At 35.6% G+C, this 26,200-nt stretch overlaps 1 protein-coding gene across 1 annotated transcript in view; it reads left to right on the forward strand.

Annotated features, from left to right (window-relative positions):
• TMEM196 (transmembrane protein 196) overlaps positions 1 to 26,200 on the forward strand; it is a gene marked incomplete at its 5' end in the record, with an annotated part of 209,058 nt that overhangs the window by 90,473 nt on the left and 92,385 nt on the right. The window contains one exon of the mRNA XM_081243944.1: positions 10,134 to 10,218. Coding sequence (XP_081100070.1) covers positions 10,134 to 10,218 — 85 coding nt within the window. The remainder of the gene's footprint in view (positions 1 to 10,133; positions 10,219 to 26,200) is intronic.

The following is a 26,200-nucleotide window of genomic DNA, read 5'->3' on the forward strand; positions in this document are numbered from 1 at the left end:
CGCAAAAAAAAAAAAGAAAAAGTACCGATATATACATGAAACTTCACAGAATCAAAATTAATTTTACATAGTGACAGATAAGATTATCTTACTGTTAGTGATGAATAATATATTAATTGCTGTAGTTTTCATTTTTTAGTCTTAAATTAGCCTCTCCTTTTATCTGCCTCATATCATCTCTGTTCAACCAAAGATTGTGTATAATCATTTTAATGACATTTAAGATGTTAATTAAATTCAATATATGTACTGCTGATGGTGTCAATAATTATTCTAAAATTTCATCAATATGAATTGCTTTGACCACATTCATGTATGTGCAGGCCATGACAGCAATTTTTTAAATTAAAGTATAGTTGATTTATAATATCATGTTAGTTTCTGGTGTACAGCAAAGTGATTCAGTTATATGTGTATATTTTTTCATATTATTTTCCATTATAGATTATTACAAGATACTGACTATAGCTCCTTGTGCTATACATTAAATCCCTGTTGCCTATCCATTTTATGTATAGTAGTTTGTATCTGTTAATTCCATATGCCTAATTTATTTTATCCCTCCCCCCTTCCCTTTCCCCTTTGGTAGCCCTAAGTTTGTTTTCTGTGTTTGTGAATCTGTTTATGTTTGGTATGTAGATTCATTTGTATTATTTTTTAGATTTTTGCATTATAAGTGATGCCATATAATATTTGTCTTTCTCTGTCTTACTTCATTTAATATGACATTCTCTAGGTCCATTCACGTTGCTGCAAATGGCAATATTTCATTTTTCTTTGTGGCTGAGTAATATTCCATTGTATTCAATATATAGATATGCCACATCTTCTTAAGCCAGTCTTCTGTTGATGGGCACTTGGGTTGTTTCCAGTCTTGGCTATTGTAAATAGTGTTGCTGTGAACATTGGGTGCATGTATCTTTTCAAACTAGAGTTTTCATCCTTTCCAGATATACGTCCAGGAGTGGGATTGCTGGATCATATGGTACCTCTATTTTTAGCTTTTTTAAGGAACCTCCATACTGTTCTCTAAAGTGGCTGCACCAGTTTACATTCCCACCAACAGTGTAGGAGGGTTCCCTTTTCTCCACACCGTCTCCAGCATTTACTATTTGTAGACTTTTGATGATAGCCATTCTGACCACTGTGAGGTGATACCTCATTGTACTTTTGATTTGCATTTCTCTAATAATTAGCTATGTTGAGCATCTTTTCATGGGCTGCTTGGCCATCTGTATGTCTTCTTTGGAGAAATGTCTATTAGGTCTTCTGCTCATTTTTTGACTGGGTTTTTTTGTTTGTTTTTTTGTTTTGATATTGAGTTGTATGAGCTGTTTGTATATTTTGGATATTAACCCCTTGTTGGTTGGCATCATTTGCAAATATTTTCTCCCATTCAGTAGGTTGTCTTTTTGTTTTGTTGATGGTTTTCTTTGTTGTGCAAAAGCCTTTATGTTGGGTTAGGTCCCATTTGTTTATTTTTGATTTTATTTCTTTTGCCTTGGGAGAGTGATCTAAGAAAATATTCGTGCAATTTATGTCCAGGAATGTTTTGCCTCTGTTTTCTTCTAGGTATCATGTCTTATATTTAGGTCTTTAAACCATTTTGAGTTTATTTTTGTATATGGTATGAGGGAGTGTTCTAATTTCGTTGCTTTACATGTAGCTGTCCAGCTTTTCACACCACTTGCTGAAGAGACTGTCTCTTCTCCATTGTATATTCTTGCCTCATTTGTTGTAGATTAATCGGCCATAGGTGTGTGGATTTATTTCTGGGCTCTCTATCCTGTTCCATTGATCTATATGTCTGTTTTTTGTGCCTATACCACACTGTTTTGATGACTATAGCTTTGTAGTGTTGTCTGAAGTCTGGAAGGGTTATGCCTCAAGCTTTGTTCTTTTTTTATTGCTTTGGCATTTCTGGGTCTTTTGTGGTTCCATACAAATTTTAGGATTATTTGTTCTAGTTCTGTGAAAAATGCATGACAGCAATTTTAGGATGCCATAAACTGTTTCACAGATAGATTTCAGAGATGCTAAAAAGGAGGGAGGGAGAGTATATCCTAGAATCAATGAAACAAGATAATGGAACTTTATATTTTCAAGTAGACTATATCTGAATAAAAGATTTATATATGAAATAGAGTATTTATATAATCTCTGACAATGAGAAATAATTAATTTTTGATGCCCCTACAATAATTTCCAGAAACAAGTATAAAAATTCTTAGTCATAAACAAAGCACCCATAAAATTTTGTTCTTAGTAATACCAACTATCAAACAGGGTTCTCCTGATATTGCAGGATATCATGAAGCAAAGGTAATGGAAGGATCACAAACTTTGGGATCACAAATAGCCAGCATAAAATATTGCTCTATACATGACAAAGAAAATATTAATTAACCTCTCTGACATTCACCATCTTCATTTTTAAAATAAGTGTGATAACACCTGTTTTTGCGAGTATTAGGGATCGTGTGAGGCCTCTTGCACTGTGCCTGGTACATGGCAGGCACTTAATATATTTCTAATGCTAATATTAGGAGAAATAGGAATACTTTGCCAGTGAGTAGAAAAAGTTATGCAGGCTGGTTTGATTTTTGAGATTGTAGTCAATTGCAGCTTTACTTTTCTAAGTTTAGCCACTATACTTCCTCAAATTTATTTTAATTCTATTCCAAAAGGAGCACCCTATTCAAAGGAGAGGCAGAGACTTCAACCCTGCTTAACAGAGTCTAGTTTTGGCTGTTACCTCCAAGCACATAAAGCTGTGCAGAAGCCTGAGTGTAGTGCCTTTGGATCATGCCCATAGTGCATATGGGAAGCACATAGGATAAAACAGGCCTGTGGCATAAGTATCACAGTTTACAATGGAGAGATTCAGAAAAGCTTTTTTCCAAACTTCCCAAACAGGTACAGCTGGCCCTTCATATTCACATGTTATGCATCCATGGATTCAACCAACCATGGAACGAAAATAATAAAAAAAAATTCCAGAAAGTTCCAAAAAGCAAAATTTGAATTTGCTATGTGCTGGCAACTATTTACATAGCATTTCCATTGCATTATGTTTTGTAAGTAATCTAGAAATGATTTAAAATATACAGGAAAACGTATGTAGATTATATACAAATACTATCCATTTTATATAAGGGACTTGAGTACTCTCAGATTTCAGTATCTGAGGGGGGTCCTGGAACCAATCCCTCATAGATACCAAAGGATACTATATTTTGACATTTTTGTTTGGTTAAATTTTTCAGCATTTTATAAATTATTTTTTCAACACCTTAAACTTATACAGTGCTGTATATCAATTCTATCTCAATAAAACTGGAAGAAAAAATGTATGAAAAGTCAGGCTTTGGCAATTAAAAATAATTTTCATATCTTTAATTCCCTCCTTTTACTTATTTCTCACAACATTACCCTGTAGTCGTTTGGAGTCTGTTGTAGATTGGATTGAAAGATAGCCATGCAATTTCTTACAACTCCATTAGAGAATGAACAATTACAATATTAAGGGTGAAGACTTTGTGGCACAGGGTCTCACAAATTGGTGTCTGAGATAATCTGTTACCTCATACATAAATGCCTGAGGTAGAGTTGGTTTGTTGGACAACAAACCTATTTTCTCTTCTTCCTAAGCACACAGCTAGGTAATATCTTCTCATCCTGCTCCCAGGAAGACAGGGCCATAAGTCAGAATTGTAATCAGTCAAATGGGAATTGAGGTGATGGGTGCCTCTCTAAGCCATAAAATCTCCCTCACAGTTACCCTTGCTCTTTCCCTGTCCACTGGCTCACAGAAGATGATCAGGTTCAATGTGGAAACCACATGATGAAGATGGTAGGGCCCAAGATGGAAGGATCCTGGATCTCTGAATTATCACTTAGAGGAAAGTTGCTCTGAGATCAGGAATATCTCAGAACTTGTGTCAGTGAGCTGTAAACTTCTATTTTGAGACACTATACATTTTTTTGTATGTTTGTGCAGGGTTAAAAGTGGTATTTGTTGTGTCATTTTGGTAAATTGTCTACCTATAATTAAATATTTTACCTACTTGAACGCACTGGTAAGAGACATTATTTTACTTCAAGTGTCATTTTGCAGCTAAAAGATAGATGAAAAATCATAAACGGTGTGCTAGAGGCATTGTTTAATACGGCTATGTATGTAATAAAGTTCTAGGTTGTGGGACTTAGAGCATGCATCTCAAACCAAATCTGTGCATTTGAATAAATGAAGGATTTTGTTAAAATCACATTCTGATTTGGTAGGTCTGGGGTAAGGCCTGAGATTCTGCATTTCTAATAAGTTCTCAGGTGTCCCTCATGCTGCTGGTCTGCAGACCACACTGTATATAAGGAGCAAGGCTGTGACTAGAGCATTCTCTTTCCCTCACTGGATATGAAACCTCTAGTCTTCTCTCCAGGTTTAACTCTCCTGGTCAATCTTTTGTTATGGATTGAATTGTGTTGCTCCCCCCCTCGCTCCCCCCCACCAAAGAGTTGTTGCTGACCTAACTACCGGTACCTGTGAGTGCGACCATATGACCGTATATGGAAATAGGGTCTTTGCAGATGTAATCAAGTTACAATGAGGTTATTAGGGTGCACCGTAATCCACATGACTGGTGCCCTAATAAGAAGAGGGAAATTTGGACACAAAATCTTGCAGTGAGAACACCATGTGAAGACTGATGGGGAGATTGGAGTAATGCATCTATAAACCAGAGAATGCCAAGGATTTCTGGTTGTCCCCAGAAGCTGAGAGGCATGGGACAAATTCTTAGAGTTCTCAGATGGAACCAACCCTGCTGACACCTTGGTTTTGGACTTCTGGCTTTCAGAACTGTGTGACAAATTTCTGTAGTTTTAAGCCATTTAATTCTGAAATACTTTGTTACAAAAGACCTAGGAAACTAATACACTTTTGTATGCTGTAATGTCAAACTGCTGTGATGTTTAGCATAATACTTATCAATGAGAGGATGAAAGGAGATGGATGAATATCTTTTTTTCCTTATCTTTATAAATAGTAAAGGAATTTAAAATGATTCATATCTTCTCATTACCCACACCAAAAGTTTTTTGGTTTCTTTTGTCAGTGAATCACTGATTCACTGATTACCCAGGATTCATTAATCAGTGAATCACTGATTACCCAGGATGTCAGGAATGTTTAACTGCTTTGTGAAAGTTAAGCATGAGAAGTCTTTGTGGGTTGTTTTTTTTTCTTCCTGACATACAGTTTACTTAGTGCATTTTCTACCGGATTACCTCCTCTGCATGGAAAATAGCAAAATGACCTAAAACTGCCCTGGGGGCTACAGAACTGTTATGCTTCTGAGAAACTGAGCCCTCAAACTAATTTTTCTCAGATTCCCAAGTGATAAAAATGTTAAGTATATTTTCCCCTTTTTTGGTAATGAGTCAAATGGATGTCAGTTCATTAGCGCTCTTTATTCCTCATCTTCCTGCTCTTTCCTGGAGCTCTTCACACAGATATATGTAGGCAAAGAAGTATGGGATAGTTTTTCCTCTGTCAGCTGTATGAAGGAAAGTTACTGTCTACTTCTCTGTAGAAAGGGGGACATTTGGTGGAATTAAATAAGGAATCCAAGGTAATATAGCATTAAGAATATTCTCCCTTTATTATCCAAATAACCATCCTGAAGGAAAGATGATAACACATTTTCATAATTTAAATACACATGAGTAATTGCAACAGTGAAAGTGATATTTGTTGTTCTTATTGTTTTGGGAAAGTGCCTATCATTAAATACTTTATCTAATTATACATATAAGCACTGGTAAGAGACATCATTTTATTTCAAGTGGCACTTTTGCAGCTTGAAAAAGAAAAAAGAAAAAAATAATAAACACTGTGCCTGTGGGGATAGATTATGCCAAGGCGGAACAAGAAACTACGCTAAACTTTATCTGTGGATGCTGGGTTCTCTTGCTCTTTGGTGAATATATTTAACTCAAAATATTTTCCCCTGGATTTTCCGATAATGAAGAATAATGACATAAAGCATGGCACAGTGTTCTGCTCCTGAATTGACTTAGTTTGTGTGGATGCTGTGCAGCACCCTGTCAGGATGGAGGCACTCATTCCCTCAGATGCTGGAAATTTACGTCACTCAGGGCCATCAAGGCCCAAGATTTCTTTCTCAAGGTGAGACAACTCTGGAGGACCTCCACAGCTCCCTGTGGGATTGTCCAAGAACTTGGCTGTAATTGTATCACAGTTCAACACGTATCCTATGATCTTCACTCACTGACTGGTGTTGATCCTAGGAATGCTCCCAACAAAATCTCAGAATCTCAGTCTGTTTTTCAGGTAACCAAGTTTCAACAGCTTATAAATTAAAGCAACGTGAGATAAATAGTCAAGAATACTGAATGGTGATAGTGAATACTGGTACTGGTAGTGATATTGAATATTGATAGTGAAGGACTCTGTTACTTGATCTAGTAGATATGTTAGATAAAATAATGATCTCCCAAAAGATATCCATGTTCTAATCCCTGGAACCTGTAAATATGTTACCTTACATGTCAAAAGGGACTTTGGAGATGTGATTATCATTAGGATCTCCAGATGGGTAAATTCTACTGGATTATCCAGAAGGGCCCAATGTAATCTCAAGGGGCTTTAAAAGTGGAGAAAGGAGGCAGAAGAAATCAGAGAAAGATATGTGACAATGGAAACAAGGTCAGAATGATAAATATGAGAAGGTCTCAAACCACGGCTTCTGGCCTTTAAGATGGAGAAAGGGGATCACAAGCCAAGGAATGCAGGGCGGCCTCTAGAAACTGGAGAGTCAGCGCCTACAGCCTCCACAAAGAAATGGAGCTGACACTTTGATTTTAGGACTTCTAACCTAAAGAACTGTAAGGTAATAAATTTGTGTTGTTTTAAGCCACCAAGTTTGTGGTCCTTTGTTAGAGCAGCAATAGAAAAGTGATACAGTATATTTCTTATGCATGTTCAATTATGTAAACTGTAAAATCAGTGTCATCATTTCATGATCACTAACATTGGATAAAATGGCCTGCCTGCGGTACTGAACTTGCTCTGAGTCCATTCTTCACTGCCTGCCCCATTTTGGTGATCACATTTTATTCTCAACCCTATATGCTTACAGTGCGATTTACATTATGAGTATTAAATTACATCATGATCTTACATTGTCTGGCATAGAACAGGCACTTAATAAACATTAGTTATTTATGTTATTACATCATGGTTCAATGATTCATTCATTCAAGAAATATTGTATGAGCCCTTACTATGTGCTAAGAATTGTTTTCCCAAGTTTCTTAATGACCACGTAGAGATAGAACTGAAATTGGTCTTCAGGATTTGAGAATCGTAGGTCACAGGTACAATACCCATTACTGTATCCACAATTAACTAATTTAATGTTTAATTAATTAATTAATTAACAAATGGCTTTGATCATTTTTATTCAGTGTGGACGGACTTCACGTTATCCAGTGGAGGCCATATGAAAATACCTTTCATCAGCCCAAAACACGTAAACCACACACGGCATTTTCCCTACAGTTCTTGAAAAAATGTGATTGTAGTATACTTCATTGAAAATGGAGGAGAAAACTTCAGAGCATTTGAGGTTATGACATTGAAAATGGAGGAGAAAACTTCAGAGCATTTGAGGTTATGACCAAATACCTATTTTTACCCTTAGGTTATTTGACTAGAACAGCATATACACGTTCAGTATTTCATTAAAAAGCACATTCCTGCTCAGAGACATAACAGATATATTTGCAGTGAAAGAATTTTATTTTCCTATTACAGACTCTGCCAGAACCACATGGAAAAAGACCAAAGGATTTATTACCTTTAAAATCCATTCATTTAGTTTTGAAAGACTTTCTCTAAATACGAGTTGAAATGATTGTATTACTTTCAGTTCTTACTGAAGTGTTTATAAAGTCATCAAAGAAACAGTTAACAAAATATAAGACAAAGAGGAGTATAACTATATAGGCTCAATAAATCAAATGCAACGAAATGCCTTTTATTAATCAAAATTGTTAAAAAATAGAAGGAAAATTGTAGAAACTATTTTGTGAAACCTAAAGAGTCATTATAGGGGTGAATTTTAGTTTAGTGTTTGATTATAAGTAAACCTTTAAACATCCATTTATTTCATTTACAAAGAAATGGCCCAGTGAAATCAAACACACAAGAGGAAAGAAATGGTAGGAAATGTTTTCCTTAGTGGGCTTGTATTATGATGGTTAAAGTCTCTATTCTCAGTGGAGAATAGTGCCATTAATAGATTTGAACATGGCAAACATAATTCCTTAGGTGTTTCAGCAGATTCCAAAACCAAATCCACAATCTTATACCATTAAGGCTAATGTGAAATTATTAACAAAATTACAAAGAGAACTGAAGGAGCCTTCAAAATATGCTAGTAGAAACTTCTCATTTTATAGAAAAGGGAATTGAAGCCTGAAGAGATATATACTACAATCCAATTAATGAGTCACCCAAAATTAGAAGATCCAATATTTAGTTGTGGAACCTTGTTTTTGACTGCTAGTGTGTTGTCCAATTTTATCTCCACCTCACTTAACAGACTTTGTTCAAAATGCCTTTTGACTGTTTTCCAAGATCCAGACCACAGTCAAGTGAGATGTGCTTCTAAAGTTTCCTAGGTATGTGCCCCAAGGTTTTGAAAGTAATTCTAAATAAAAGTAACAAATTGTTTCCAAGGTAAGTTAGTATTGTCTAGAGCAGCACAATCCAATAAAAATATTTTCTAATAGATACATTGAAAAAGTAAAAAGTAACAGATGAATACATTTTAGTAATACATTTTATTATTTAACTCAACATATCAAACAATTATTTCAACATGTAATAAATGTTTTAAAAATTAAGTAGGTATTTTATATTCTTGTTTTATACTCAGTCTTCAAAATCAGTGTGGATTTTACATTTACAGCACATATCAATTTAGACTAGACATATTTCAAGTGCTCAGTTGCTAATCATGGCATGTGGCTACCATATTGGACAATATGTATCTAGAGTGACAACCATTATTCAAATCCTGCATTAAAATTAAATTACTTTAGTCTAATTATAAGCATGAATAACTTGAATAAATAATGGAACTGGCAGTTTTGGATTCCCTAAATATTAGAAATTATATTTATATTCTGGACTTCATACTACATGTATATTGAATTTCTCATCTTTTCTCTCTTTTTCCTTTTGTTTCTCTCTTTATTCTTTTCTGCTGTGTTCTGGGAGAATTCCTCTAACTGCCCTTCTAATTCATGGCCTTAATTTTCCATAGTATCTTCCATAGTATCTTATCAGTTCTTCAAGGTCTCCATTGCACATTTAAATTTGATAATTTGGTTTTTTGACAGGCTCTATTTCTGGATCTTGGATGATTCTCTTTGATAGATTTAATTTACCCTTCGATCTCCCTGATATTATAAAGTGTTTATTATTAATTTTCTCCCTTCTTTGCGTTTATTTCATTTGGTTACTCAGAATACATGTCTCCTCTTTTATACTGTGTAATCTTTGTATAATAAATATTATATTGGTCATTTATTACAATGTTCTGTGGCAAAACAGTGGAGTACATGTGTGGAGGCCCAGGTAGTTAGGGTTTGAAGCAACTAAGCACACAGCTTCACCAGCAAGAGGTTTCAAATGACATTATTTAAATGTACCCCAGAGGGAACATCACAATAAAGATTGTAGGAAATTAGTTTGCTGAATTTTAGTGACACTCAAGATATGCAGGTCATCGGAATGGCAACACATCTCTGGCATGAACAATATGTAAATATCCTGTTTGTCCAGGTGCTGAACATCTTTGGAGTAAAACATGATACTATACACACTGTGCAAGGTCTCTGTTACTGTGTAGAGGACTGCATAGTCAAACTCAACTAAAGCTAGGCTGATTCTGCTGTCACATGTGTTTGCATTCTTGTCAGTGTGCCTGAGGACAGAAGATACATCCCCACGTTTTCAAGAACTTGTATGAAGTTTTGTATCTTCCTGTTAATAAATGTGGTTCATTGGCATATTTGGTCTAAACTTACTTTTATTTTAACAGGCCACCTGATAACCAGATGCCATGCAGTATACACTCAACTCTAATCTTCAAAGGCCACCAAATGTTGGATAGCCAGCTGGATCAGGTCAGTTTAAAATGATTGGTTTGGTCTTTTTTTCCCATTGCTTTCTTAATCCTCATGAAGAAAAGTCTAAAATTTTGTTATTGTCATGTAAGTACCTGTTAGATATTATGTGGATTTCTGTTAAAGAGTAGTTCTTATCAAAAGGGAAAGAGGAAAATTTCTCCTTTCTCTAGTTTTATTTGGTAGTTTGTATTACTTGCGTGGTGTGGAGAGGGAGTATATAGTTAGGACAGCTAAGAAGCAGACTGAGGGGGCTTCCCTGGTGGCGCAGTGGTTGAGAGTCTGCCTGCTGATGCAGGGGACATGGGTTCGTGCCCCGGTCCGGGAAGATCCCACATGCCGCAGAGCGGCTGGGCCCGTGAGCCATGGCCGCTGAGCCTGTGCATCCGGAGCCTGTGCTCCACAATGGGAGAGCCCACAACAGTGAGAGGCCCGCGTACCGGAAAAAAAAAAAAAAAAAAAAAAAGCAGACTGAGGAGTCTTACCATCTCTGATTGGCTTGCGTGACTATGCAGGTAGTATACCTGAGGCAGACAGGTATTCTTCTTCCAGGACTGGGGCAGTGCCCACAATCTTACATGCAGTCAAGATTGTCTCTGTCCCCCGAATCCTGCAAAAGTTGCTCACAGTTTCTGCCCCTCACTGTTTTCTCCTACCTGTCCGTGTAGCAATGACTGCTTGGTGTTCCACAATATTATGAACCAGATACAGACAAGTAAACTCTAAGGGTTTTTATTGATCACATAGTAATTTTCATTCCATGAGGGAAAGGCAAGAAAAGATTTTTAAAGCCTTGATATTACAAAATACTTTCCAGCATCATTTCAGTGTTGGCTCTTCCTATCACTACAGTCCAACGAGATTCCATTAAATAAGGTCAGAGGTGTATAACTTTCCTTTTATGTGGTCCTTCTGTAGTCTCCATCCTTGGCCTACAAGCACAGCATTATATTTGAGATGACCTAGGATTATAATGATTCTACAGATCCCAGGGAATGGGTTCCTTCAGAAAGCCATAAATAAAACATCTATAACTCCACTCCTGTTACCTTCTGAGGCATAACTGAGATAGCAGAAATAATCTAAAATGTTTATTAGTTTCCAATAAGGGAAAGTCATTAAACAAATGTAGGGCCATTCACAGCAAATATTCATCTTAAAAACATGATGGCAAATTAGATCAGTACTTTGCAAAAACAAAATAAAACAAAAAAAAACACACAAAGGATTTATATTTTGTACTTGCATTTACATGTTTGCTAATTCATTCCAGTTATGTTTTAATTGTAAACATCTTTATAATCAGTACTTTATCTTCATCATTTCAGACCTTCAAAGTTTTAATTGTTAGTCTTCTACACTTTCAAATATGATTGTTATTCTTTTATTTCACATTTATATGATAAATATAAGGGAATTTAGGAAGGAGGAAAGTTCAATGTCAAATGGAATTAAAATCCTAACTTGAAAAACATGTTAGAGAGCACTCACAATTCTTGGCTTTTTCATCAACTCCAATTTCAAATATTTGTTGTATGATGATTTTACTTTTTCCTTTCTCTGCCCTGGAAGAAAAGTCGGCAATATTTTAATATTATGACGCATTATATTTGCTCTTTCGGTTGATTCTCAGAAAATGCCTGCAGTCTCACTGTATGCCCAATGCACAGAATTTTTTAAAGGCGTTGTTGTTTTTCTTCAGGCATGCACTTAATAATATGAAAACTGCTTGATTACTAAAAGACTCAACTCAAAGGAAACTGATTTCATCTTCTCATGTCTATGGTTTCATTTGTAAAAGGCTGAAAATGTGTACTCCCTATATGCATGAAAAATAGCCCAACACATAATCTTTTATTTACTCAACACAGCGTTTCCTATTTTGAATCTGTGTATTCTAATAGGATCAAATTGTTTTCCCTTGTGATGATCTTGTAATGAGGATGCTGCATAATTGGAGGAGTAATTGATTCAAAGGAATTGGGAGTTGGGGAAAATAAGTAAAAAAAATTCCTGGAACTGTTTACCCTAAATGACTCCAAAAATGATACTTTATATTCTAAATGAAGATAAAAACAAAACACAATGCTGTTTTTTGCTCAAAATATTTTAAAGCATTGTATTTGAGGCCCAGTGAACGAAGAGCTGTTTGAAAGCTATTTGCAAGCATTGCAGCAACAGAAGCAGAAGCATATAATTCAGGTAGAATGAACATAAATGTCAAAAAGGCTTCTGTCAGAAGGAAAATTCTGAACCCTGATAGTTCTCACTTCCAATTATAGTAGCAGATACAGTATCAAGAAAAGACTGCAATGAAATTCAAGTGCTATACTCAGCTGATGGCTATTCTTGTGTTGCTTTCTCTTTTAGCAAATTAGTCCTTCCAGGACCTATCTATTGTGTAAAAGTCTTGCATTTATGTATATTGATTTTCCCTCTTCTACAGTATAATATGTTATTATATGTGATCAGCTAATTTCTCCTTGAGTCTTTTTTTGTATGACAAGGTAGGATTTCGGACATTCAAAATCAAATGTCTAGCTGTTACATTTCCAGTGACTTCAGAACAAGCTTGAAATATGAGAAATATTGGTAAAACTATCTGAAGGTTGATGAATCTCAATAGAGACAAAAATAATGCAGAAGTAGATCAACAAATATCATTAATACTCCACCCTAGTAAACAAAAGGAAAAGTCATTAAGATAGAACTCAGCAGAAGATGAATAGACATTTTCCTTTCAATCTAAGTATGTAATTATTCTAGAACTGTAGGTATATAAACTATATGCTATTATTTTGTTTGCCATTACATATGCCAATGTACTCAAACTCAGTGACCAAGGAACTTTACTGAAGTGGTTTTTAGCTTTAATTTTAGGTCAAAGGGACAAATGTAAAAGAAGCAAATGAATACAATAACTTATTTTTTTTTAAATACAGGCAGTTATAGGTGTAATGAAAGCTTACCTGTGCCCTTTATGAGTTACATGAGAGTAACTACATAAAACTATAGCATAATGATACTAAGTCCTCAATTAGTTAATAAAAGTTAATTATGTTTAATATTTAATTTTTGTTACTATGACAAGAAAGCAGTAAAATAGCTGATAGATCATTTTAATCACAAGGTTTGAAACCAAAGGGTAGTATGGAATTAATCAATAAAATTAAACTAAGCACTCTACTCACCTGAAGTTTAAAACGTTGCTGAACTTTGAGACCTATTTCATTATCATTTAGGATTATTTTTGTTAAATTACATGAAGATAACTATGTATTTGAGAATATGAAAATTTTTTCAACCAAAATTATGTAAAGGATAAACACATGAGCTCATAGCTGATGAGTATAATAAAATATTTTTCCCTTGACCTTTTCTATTTTATCTGGTTTGATCATCTATTTGAGGAAAAGCTCTTGAAAAGCTATTTAATAAGTAATAAAGTATCCCTTTCCAAAAGGCATAGTCCTAAGGATTTAGAAATGTAGTCCTGAGGATTAGAAAGAATTTACTTAGGAGGGAAATTATATAGCGATTAAAGAACACTACTGCTACAAATTATATCAGGGATTTTACAGAGGGATTCTATTTAACTCCTTGAATACTGCAGCATTAAAGCTTAGAGTATGATGTTACCAAAGTGATTATATTATTAAAAAGATTGGTAAAACCCAGTTACCAGTATGCGAGAATGACACTGTTATTTTAAAGGATAGCCAGGTTGTTCAATATTATTAAAGTCAATAATAAACAGAGTAGAAAGTAAGCAAAGGAATTCATTTATCTTGTACAGCTGGAAAAATATCTTTATATTTTGAATTACAGAACTTACACACATATTTTAATTAACTCATTCACAGAGACTAATTAATATGTCAGAAAATTAGCACTAGTTATAGTGTCAATAACTCAGTTCTATTGAATTTTAATCCTAGCATAGAGAGGAATCATTTCCAGGGAAAAAATAATACTTTTAAATTAAAATTCCTTGCATTTTCAAAATTTAATAAGCCAGTAAGATGGAATTTGGATTCTTCAGTAATTCAGCTTATTCAGATAAATCCAAATGTCTTTAAAAGACTAAATGATTTCAATCTAGGAACCAGCCTAAACAAGTTTTGACCTTTGATATCTGAAATTTGTTATATCAGCCTTGTTTATAGAAAATAAGAAAGTACTTGAAAATTAGGACATTATAAAGAGAACAAAACTGTATTTAGTCTATTGAAGCAGCTTATCAAAAACTTAACATGAAAAGCATTTTTGTTATAAAATTTTTAAATAATACAAAGCTTCATGTTCCATAAGGAGCACACTCAACCAAACCTGTTTATAACTTCGTACTTATAGTTTCCACTGGAAAATCATCTCTATAATTATAGGCTTGGTCTTTTGTAATATATAACTATAAATATACAATATATATTCATCTATCTCCAATATGCAACTTGGAAAAAAAGAGTGCTTTGACTCTTTGAAATAGAGGGATATTAAATTAAAAAATCAGGAATTCCCACACCTGCCAGAGATGTAACTCTTCTTTGTTGTTACATGTCATATATTTGGAAAAGTTCCTGACAAGAGTGTGGATGTCAGGGGAATAGGCTACTAATTTCATTTCCATACTGATTGATAAAAGGTTATGGGTTGAGTCACATTTGTCAAGTAACATAGATCCTTTTTTGATTTTCCTTTTCTTCAGTGCCTGGAGCTTGGTAATAGGTGCTTTAAAAACATTTATTTAAATTTTTAAAAAAGGTAGAAAGACTGTTTAGGTTGTGAACAACACAACCTAAAAAAAAAAAAACAAAAACAAAAGAGGAAGAAGCATCCTGTTTCACCCAAGGTCATGGTGATGATACCTTTGTGAGAGCAGAAGACATTACTGACCTCAGCCTGGCTTGTATTTGAGGATATTCTGTATATTCCTTATGACAGTTCAAATTCAATAAAAACCACCCCTCTAGGGAGGTAGAGAAATGTACTGAAATGTGGTTATTATACCTGGCTCCATTGTTGCAATTCATGCCTGTCTTCAGCTTTAGTACTATTGAGGAGATCAGGAATGCTGGGCTTATCTTTTGTATTTTCACACTATGAGATGACTCTCAAGTCAAGATAGCTAACTGTACTTTTACTTTTAAATCAAGAGTTGCATTCTCCATTGGACATTGGTACACCTGACTGATATCGATGGTACATTCCCTAAGACCAACAGCGTACCCTGTTCAGTTTATCCAAAAGTAAATATATTAACTACTCCCCAACTCTGTCCCACACCTAATAATATTCTTTCATTATATACTTTTTCTTGTTGGTTACAAGACACTTGTAAAGAAAGTAATTGTCCTTCTAATACCCATTTCTCCTTCTTGTTTGGTAACCCAACATTAAATATATTCAGAGTGGCAAAGTGTTCAGATAAAGTACACTTCCCAGCCACCCTTGCCACTAGGTTTGACCATGTTAGTAAGTTCTGGCCAAAGAAATAAATGTGGAAGTTGTTAGGTTAGTATTCTATGAGCCTTTTAAAAGGGAGAGAAAAGGCTGTGCTGAGCTCATTTTGTCTCTTCCACTTTCTGCTCCCTGCATGGTATATGGAAATGGTACTTAAGCTGCAGCAACCACCCTGGACCATGCACAATCTAACGAAGAAGAAAAACAGATGGTGGAGCAGCAGGTTGAAGGAGCCCGAGTCTCTGTTAACACTGCATGGCTATCATCTAGGCTGAGAATGCTTCCCACATTCTGCTCATTGCAGAGGGAAATAAACTGCTACTTATTTTAACCACTGTTATTTCTGGTATCTGTTACTAGCAGTAGAAAGCGATTCCTTACTAACACAGTACACAGAGCTCCCAAGAGTCCTTCTAGAATTTCTCTCTCCTCTGTAATCCACCCCAACTGTCAGTTTAATTTCTTAAATTTATTTCAAATTTGCTGCTTTCTCTACATCTCCACTTTCATTGCTTTAGTTCAAACACTTGTCATCTGATACCACACCATTGCTGTGGACTCTAATTTACCTGCTTTCGGCCTTACTTCCCTAGGGCATAGCATCCCCACTGCTGCCAGAGCGTTCTCTGAAATGATGATCTGATCATAATCCTCTCTACTCCCCCTCAGGTTCAGATACCTTCCATGACTAATTTCCAACCAGGTAATGTTTTTTTAGAGTGCCAAAAAAATATGAATCTTGAGTATTGGCCTTGTCTCTGGTCTTATGCTCTAGAAGTACCAAAACACAGGTAGTTCCCTGAATACCCCTCCAATTCCTTGTCAGTGCTGTTTATTCTCTGGAATGCCTATTCTCAGGCTGTTGGTTAGAAAACTCTTATCAATTTAAAACATGTTTAAGTTTCTCTTTGAAGATTTCATGACTCCTGACTTGTTAAACACAATCTTCACTCTGTAAAATTCATTGTACACATTCTATTGTTTTATATCACACTGTATCATTATTATTTTTTTACATGCCTGTTTCATTTACAAGACTATGGGCAATCTAAGGACAGATAGAATGTATTTCTCATTTTCATACCTTGTACCTCCAGTTTCTGTCTCAGTGTCTGGGGAATAGTTGTAGAGGCCACTCAGGAAGTATTTGAGGAATCTGGATAGTACTATAGCTCCTTTCTGAGATACTGTTAGTTAACAAACTCCCAAGAGGTGATGGCATCATGGGTCATCCTAATGGAAGCCAAAATCATTCAGGATTATTATCTACATTAAATGACCATTGGGACTACCTTGCACTAAGCTACTGTTATGTTTGGGCTAGTCAAAGAGCAAAGGTCTTGGAAAATTAGAAGAAAAACAGTTGGTGGCATAAGGATGTAAAGACTGTTTTGCTACTGTAAATGATAGCAACATTAGCTCACCTTTGCAAGTAAATAGAACAGGTTAATTATGAATTAATATTTTACTAACATTCTTCTCTATCAAGCTTCATTAAAGAGAATTCATCACTCAGTCTGTTTTCATAGGTTTAATTCTTCTCCATATCATTTGGTTGTAGTTATCTTATCATTCAGGCCCAGCTAATAGATAACAATCATTTCTATTTTTTGAAATTCAGCAAATTTAGCTACTCTTAGTACTTAATATGTTTAAATGTCTTAGATGTTTGGAAAATACTTAAAACAAGCTTCACTGTTCTAAAATACAGTCTCTTTACCAGACACATTTAAAAAATTATTTTAAGAGGAATAAGTTAGTTTAAGTACATTAGATAAAATCTTTGGCATTCAGTCTTCAGAATTTAGTGGTTAGTAGAAAAGCAATCATTTTCTGCTAATGCTTTACTTATTAGAATTGGGCATTTGATTTCCCCCATTCTAATCTATGATAATCACTGTCAGAGGGGCCCAACTTGGAGAACAACCCATTATTTCCACAGTACTGTTGGTGTCCTCTCTGTATAGTAAATCAGAAAAACAAAAAAGTTTATTTGGAACCTTACTCAACAAATAACCTTGCTGACTGATCTACTCATTGCACTGCTTTTGCAGAAATACTGCTGTGTGAACTCTGATGTAGGTGAAGTCAAATAAAACATTATTCCTTGCACCCTCAAAGACTCCAGGCTGTCTATGTACTTTTCATTGTAAATAAAATAGATATTTTAAAGTCTATAGAGATGCATGTTTCACATTTGTGGTAGAATTTTTTTCCTCTGTGCTTCAATATTGGCTTTAATAGCACTAAAATTACTGGTAGAGAAAAAAAAATTCTAGTCTTACTCCCCAAAGAAAATGAAATTTGAGTAAATAGGTATGAGGATTACTTGATATTTCGTGATATTTGAACCTGCTTTTTAACTGTATGCCATGGCAGTTTCCCTAGCTGAATTTTAAGTTACTTTCCTAGGGTCGTAGAGCAAGTAACTATTGGAGGTAGGATTCACTTCTGGGTGAGCTGGTTCTGGAGTTTCCACATTAACCATTTTTTTCTGTAGTGTCTCCAATGGACATTATGCTGATATTTAACAAAGCATGTTCTATTCAATTCAAAATGATTCAACAGAATTTATTGAGAACCTACTATGATCTAGGCCCAAGATGCCTAACTCTGTAGAGCTCAAGTCTGAATAAGGAAAAACGATGGACAATTAACCTAATAAATAAATGGGTAATCTACTCTTTTAGGAGATTGTAAGCACACTGTGGGGAAAAAAAAGACGAAAACAAAAACATAAAGAAGAGCAGGTGTAAGGGAGACTGAAATAGTTGGGAATGGATTATTTCTGAATTGTTTCTTATTTGTTAGCACGTACCCTCTCTGAGTAACAACTTTATCAACCAGAGAACAGTGCTTGTATACAGTTTATGTAGATATAATAAAATGAAGTCTTACAGCCTCCACTCATTTCCAAAGTTATTTAGGTTAGCATCTTTTCTCCTACCCCTTCAGTGAGCTTATGCCATATATTGTATATAATCAGATGTTTTAAATCACAGTCTGCATTCCATCGTGGGATCTGATTTCCTAAGCGATTCTGGTTTAAAACAAAGTTTTTACACCAAGGTGCACTTTTTCTGCTATAAAGTTCTATGAGTTTTGACAAATGCACACTGTCATGTAGCCATCACTACAGTATCATACAAAATACATTTTCCCCACAGCTTATTGGGAAGGCTTCCTGCTGGAATCCAGAATGCAGTCAACAGGAACCACATCCTTTGACTGCATGGGCTCTTCTTGTATCTTAAGTCTGCCGGCTTTCAGACTGGAACCCATACCATTGGTTCTCCTAGTTTCAGGCCCTTGGACTCAGACTTGACCTAAACTTTGATTTTCTTGATCTTGTCAACTGCAAATCTAAGGACTTCTGAGCCTTCATAATTGTTTGAACCAATTCTACCTTCTGTTATATATTCTTCTGAATATACATATATATATATACATACACACACATCCTATTGATACCCTATTTTTATCTGGAAAACCCTAACTACTAATACAATAGCTTATTTCTTTTTGTATTTATATTATATTGTATGGATGTACTCATTTGTTTATCCATTCACCTATTGAAGAACATCTTGGTTGCTCCCAGCTTTTAGCAATTATGAATAAAGCTGCTGTAAACATTCATGTGTAGGTTTTTGTGTGGACATAAGTTTTCAGCTCGCTTGAGTAAATACCTAGGAGCACAATTGCTGGATTGCACGCTGAGACTTTGTTCAGCTTCCTAAGAGACTATCTTCTGAAGTGGCTATACAGTTTTGCATTCCCACCAGCAATGCATGAGCTCTCTGCAATCCTCACTTCACTTGGTATCGATTTTTTGCATTTAACCATTCCAGTAGGTGTGTGGTGGCATCTCATTGTTGTTTTAATTTACATTTCCTTAAAAACAAATTATTTTGAGCATTTTTTCATATAGTTATTTACCATCTGTCTATCTTCTTTGGGGAGATCTTTGTTTATATCTTTAGTTGAGTTATTTCCTTATTGAATTGTAAGAGTTCCTTGTATATTTTGGATACAAGTCCTTTATCAGATATATGATATGCAAATATTTTGATATATTACACATTCAGTTCTCTGTCTTTGGTTTATTTTTTCATAACATATATTTTTTTAATGGTTAACCTCCTAGTTTCCAGGATTGTAATAGTTTGAAGCAGCCAAGAAGCAACAGCACTGAGATCTCAATGGACTTGTTGCCAGTAACTTTATGGAGGTAATTTTGTCCAAGGATGAGAGCTCTGGTCCAAGGCCCAAGTGATCCAGCTGCTCAGCCCCCTGGTGGTTTGTTTAACATTTCTACAATGTTATTATCCCACCAAGTGCATGGGGAACAGTAATTCCAGGTCAAGCTAAGTCAGGTATCACAGTAGGGAAGGATGTTATGATCCATCGGTCCTGGAGGAGGAGAAAAGGCCCTTTTCTGCTGATTCAGAATTGTGGTCTTTTCAGGTGATAGATGATACAAAGAGAAGTCATTTCGATGTTATAATAGTGAAAATCATGATAATGAGTCAGAAATGCATCATCTTAAATACTTCAGTGGGAAAAACATACAGCCTCAGAGTCTCACTTTAAGCCTCAAATAAATTTCAGTCTTTTCCTATTCTCAAGAAGCAACTGAGGTAAGAATAATTTAGGGAGCCTCAAAACTAGTATGAAGAAATACATGTCCAATAAGACAGAGATCCTTCTTTACTATCTCCATTCCTTGCCTGTGTAAGGAATAAGAGCCATGACTCACCCTCACACACACACACAGAGGCAAATCATTAGATATATAATAGTCTCAGGGTGTAGGGGTTAAGCGTTACCTCTGGAGGGGTGGAGCCTAGACCTCTTACCATCCTAAACAAAGACAGTCATTCTTCCTCCTCGATCCTCTTAAAATTTTACATTTAAAATATCAGAAACAAGATGGAATGCAAAGTGTCTTTGCTCAGTATCTGTTCAGACTTATCCTCTAGAACTCATGAGGTGATCATTTCCATACCCTCACTGCCCCATCTGAGAAAATAAGAACTTTGCTGCTAAGATGTTAGGGATGTTAAGGAATCTGCAGTACAGCTAGAAAATAGGTAGCTCTTATTCATTTCCTATTCCCTGCTTTTTCCCTATGAAATACAAACCAAATCCATGACACTAGCCACTGCCATTATTTAGAAGCAGGTTTTCTGACTTACAGCTGAAGCCTCATGGACAGCTATGACACCTTCATTTGTGGCTTACATTTCTCTCTTGCGGGGTGGGTAGAGGGGAGGCTCTCTATTTTGTTAAAACAACTAAAAAAAAACTTCATTCATTATTTAGATGGTTTCTATCATAATATATAATCTAATTCTTAAGCTCACCAAGACAAACAAAAATTAATGTATGAGGAATTACTACCTTAACTAGAAACTGCTGCAAGGAACACAGTATTATGAAGTGTGTCTAAAGAAAATTGAAAATCAGGCAATATAAACAACTTGAATGCCAGAGACTAAACTGACATCCTAAAACCCTCATTAATGCGCCCCAAAATGCAGCTGAGCTAGCCAGATCTTGATGAGACACACATGATTCCATAGCATGCTCATGGTGTGAGTTTTCCCCAAGTGTCCAAGTCCAAAGGAGCAAACTTGGAATCTTTGGCAAAAAGATTCCAAGGAGAATCTTGGAATCTTTTTGTCTGGAATCTGGCTGCTGTCCCATTAAGATTTCAATTTATCTTGTCCATTCTGTGAATGCCACTTACCAGCTCTTCTTAAAGTAGATGTTAACAAAGTTTCCTTAGCACAGTTTCCTTGTGCTGAACAGAAAGAAGAGAATACAAATACATGGAATTCAGAAACTGTTTCCAGACTTGGCAATCAGGTCTCCAACTCCCAGGAGAGTAGCAACTGTCTCCACACCTGGATGTCATTAAATTTCATATTGTTGTTTATGCCAAGATGGAACCTGAGATGAACTTGGACACTCAAGATTTAGCAAGCACCTGGGACAACACTGCTGAAAAAGTAAATTTTGGAAATTTTGTTCTCTAAGTTTATACCACTATCTTTTCACATAAGGAGAAAAAGAACACTGCCTGTTGCCACTGCTTAAGTGACAACACTTTTAATTCAGAAAGAGGAGGTATGTTCTCCTATTGTCTTTGATAAATGAAGTCTTTAATAAAGTGAAAATTAAATAATCATCTTATGAATTTGATCACAGTAGGCATGAAAAATTCTAGCTAAACAGTACCTCCAATGAGTTGGGCAGGAACATTGTCCTTGATGGGTATTTTAAGTTTACTGACAACATTTGCCGGGGGGGGTGGGGAGCGCATGTACATAAATTAGTGTTTACTTTTCAGTTTCCCTCCCACATTGTCTGTATGACAGTGTTTCCAATCAGGAAAAATTACTCCCTCCAGGGGAAGTATCAGAATCTTGAAAGGAAGCAAGTGCAGCTTGTTCAATAAGGTACATTCAAATTAAACTATTATAAATTTGGAAGAAAATAACTCTTGCTCTTTTAAATGTGAACACATAGTAATACTCCACAAAACATGCCCTAGGCCCTACACAAGGGAATACATCAAAATCTCCTGGGGGGAAAAACATGATATTTTTATATTGTAATAATAATATACAGCCAAGGGCTTAAAAAGTTTTAAAATAATTTACTGCAAGGTATGACTCTTTAAATAACACTCTTTTTGAAATAGACATAGCGCATTTTACATATTTTCAAGGACCTTCAAAGTTTCCAAAGGACTATGACCTAAATGTTACCATTACAATGTTGCTCAAAACAGTTGGAAATTTTCATCTGGAAAAGTCTAATGTAACTGATACACAAGACAGGAAAGTCCATCTCATTCCTTTATAGCCATATATACCTATTACCCATTTTTGTGTAACTTTGCAGAGCCATTGATTTGTCCCTGCCGCATTCTCTGTTTACCAAATCATCTTGTATTTAATGTAGTAGTTTACTAAGATCTTGAAAAGCCTACAAAATGCAAATCACTGTGTCCTAACCTCAGAAATTCCTATTCATCTAGGTATTTTAGATAATTCTTAGGTAGTTTATGGGGAACTTTGGTAAATATTACATTAATGGATAGTAATCTGCTTCCATTAAGGAAAGCTAGATGATCATGCCAAAGGTTCTGAAGACTTTTCCAAAAAAATTCCCAAGTGGTTTTGGGCAATGACACCATTCCAACAAGTGCATGGTCTCCCTTGTTAACAACCTTCAAAGGCGAAATTTGCCTGGATCTATGAATCATTACAAGTTTATTTTTCTAAGAAATCCACAGTGTAGTCACTTATAGTCTGTGGTATGCTATTTCTGGCTAGCCTGCTGGTTGCCTCTTTTCTCTCTGCCAGAAAACTTCTGGACCTAGCTTGTCATCCCTACATGAACTACTGTCTTCTGTGATTTTTGCTACCTGCCCTCTGCCTGGCCTTCTTCCACAGCTCCATAGGAATGATGGATTACCTCCACCCCAGCTCCCCCCACCCCTTATTTGGAGTTTCCAAGCTAGCATTAGAGTCAGACTACTATGAACAATGACCTCCATCCACTGAATAACAAGCAGGGGAGCAACTAGATGATAATCACTAAGTACACAACGTCTTCCTGAGTATAGCATGTTGCCTGGAGATAGAAAAAGAGGAAGTAGCTCTAATGATTTTTTTCAGTTAAGCACTTGCTTTAGATATAGAGAAACTTTTGGCACTAAGGATCATAAAACCCTGAATGTGTAATAGCTTTCTCCAGAAGTCTCTAGGGTGGTTAACATGAAATTCTACTGGAAGTCACAGAGATAAGTTAGAGTTATGAGAGTTATGTTTTCTTCTTCTTCTTTCTTTTTACCAACTGAGAATGATTCCATTAACCTGGACTTCTCCTGCTTATCAATAAAGGCTAAATATCTCTGGGTTCCTTAGCGTGAGAGTTAAGGATCCGGGAGAAGGAAGAGAGGAATGTGGTTTCTTAACTCCAAAATTTTTCAGACATCCCATTGATATTCAAGATTAAAAACAGTGTAGTGCACGCTGTAAAATATATACAGTGCTACCTTCAAATTGGAAAAAGTTTATGCTTCTTAATGTACATTTTGGGGACACATAATGTATCATTTAATTTATTTAAATTATAGCATCACTGAATTCAACAAAGTCATAATCTGAAATTGATTTTTAATTCATTGTTCTAAAGAATATCATCAATTACCTCTAAAAATATTTGTGCATTTTGTTTACACAGAGAATAAGAGTTTATTTCTAGATGTGTTTTAGAATATCAACTTTGGTATATTAAAAAAGGTAATATCAGCTTATTCTTTTCATTAATTTAGAAATAAAGCTTTTATATTTCATAGAGTTTTACAGCTAACAACACATTGAATTATTTCTAGCGTCTTTGATGCTAATTAACATACTCCTGATAAGTTTTGATAATCATCTTTATAGTGTTATAGAGCCACCTTCAGAGCATTGACTCTTTTTTTTTTCCGTAAATATTATTTTTTATTAGTTTCTGCTTTATAACAAAGTGAATCAGTCATACATATACATCTGTTCCCACATCCCTTCCCTCATGCATCTCCCTCCCTCCCACCCTCCCCATCCCACCCCTCCAGGCGGTCACAAAGCACCGAGCTGATCTCCCTGTGTTCTGCGGCTGCTTCCCACTATCTATCTACCTTACGTTTGGTAGTGTATATGTCCATGCCTCTCTTTCGCTTTGTCACAGCTTACCCTTCCCCCTCCCCATATCCACAAGTCCATTCTCAAGTAGGTCTGTGTCTTTATTCCCGTTTTACCCCTAGGTTCTTCATGACATTTTTTTTTAATTCCGTATATATGTGTTAGCATACGGTATTTGTCTTTCTCTTTCTGACTTACTTCACTCTGTATGACAGACTCTAGGTCTATCCATCTCATTACAAATAGCTCAGTTTCGTTTCTTTTTATGGCTGAGTAATATTCCATTGTATATATGTGCCACATCTTCTTTATCCATTCATCCGATGATGGACACTTACGTTGTTTCCAGCTCCGGGCTATTGTGAATAGAGCTGCAATGAACATTTTGGTACATGTCTCTTTTGGAATTATGGTTTTCTCAGGGTATATGCCTAGTAGTGGGATTGCTGGGTCATATGGTAGTTCTATTTTTAGTTTTTTAAGGAACCTCCATACTGTTCTCCATAGTGGCTGTACCAATTCACATTCCCACCAGCAGTGCAAGAGTGTTCCCTTTTCTCCACACCCTCTCCAGCATTTATTGTTTCTAGATTTCTTGATGATGGCCATTCTGACTGGTGTGAGATGATATCTCATTGTAGTTTTGATTTGCATTTCTCTAATGATTAATGATGTTGAGCATTCTTTCATGTGTTTGTTGGCAGTCTGTATATCTTCTTTGGAGAAATGCCTATTTAAGTCATCTGCCCATTTTTGGATTGGGTTGTTTGTTTTTTTGCTATTGAGCTGCATGAGCTGTTTATAAATTTTGGAGATGAATCCTTTGTCAGTTGCTTCATTTGCAAATATTTTCTCCCATTCTGACGGTTGTCTTTTGGTCTTGTTTATGGTTTCCTTTGCTGTGCAAAAGCTTTGAAGTTTCATTAGGTCCCATTTGTTTATCTTTGTTTTTATTTCCATTTCTCTAGGAGGTGGGTCCAAAAGGATCTTGCTGTGATTTATGTCATAGAGTGTTCTACCTATGTTTTCCTCTAAGAGTTTGATAGTTTCTGGCCTTACATTTAAGTCTTTAATCCATTTTGAGCTTATTTTTGTGTATGGTGTTAGGGAATGATCTAATCTCAAACTTTTACATGTCCCTGTCCAGTTTTCCCAGCACCACTTATTGAAGAGGCTGTCCTTTCTCCACTGTACATTCCTGCCTCCTTTATCAAAGATAAGTTGGCCAGATGTGTGTGGGTTTATCTCTGGGCTTTCTATCCTGATCCACTGATCTATCTTTCTGTTTTTATGCCAGTACCACACTGTCTTGATTACTGTAGCTTTGTAGTAGGGAAGTCTGAAGTCAGGGAGCCTGATTCCTCCAGCTCCGTTTTTCGTTCTCAAGATTGCTTTGGCTATTCGGGGTCTTTTGTTTTTCCAAACAAATTTTGAAATTTTTTGTTCTAGTTCTGTGAAAAATGCCAGTGGTAGTTTGATAGGGATTGCATTGAATCTGTAGATTGCTTTGGGTAGTAGAGTCATTTTCACAGTATTGATTCTTCCAATCCAGGAGCATGGTATATCTCTCCATCTATTTGTATCATCTTTAATTTCTTTCATCAGTGTCTTATAATTTTCTGCATACAGGTCTTTTGTCTCCTTAGGTAGGTTTATTCCTAGATATTTTATTCTTTTTGTTGCAATGGTAAATGGGAGTGTTTTCTTGATTTCATTTTCAGATTTTTCATCATTAGTGTACAGGAATGCCAGAGATTTCTGTACATTAATTTTGTATCCTGCTACTTTACCAAATTCATTGATTAGCTCTAGTAGTTTTC

Source organism: Mesoplodon bidens, assembly GCF_964165515.1.
Source record: "Mesoplodon bidens genome assembly, chromosome: 9".
NCBI classification, from domain to species: Eukaryota; Metazoa; Chordata; class Mammalia; order Artiodactyla; family Ziphiidae; genus Mesoplodon; species Mesoplodon bidens.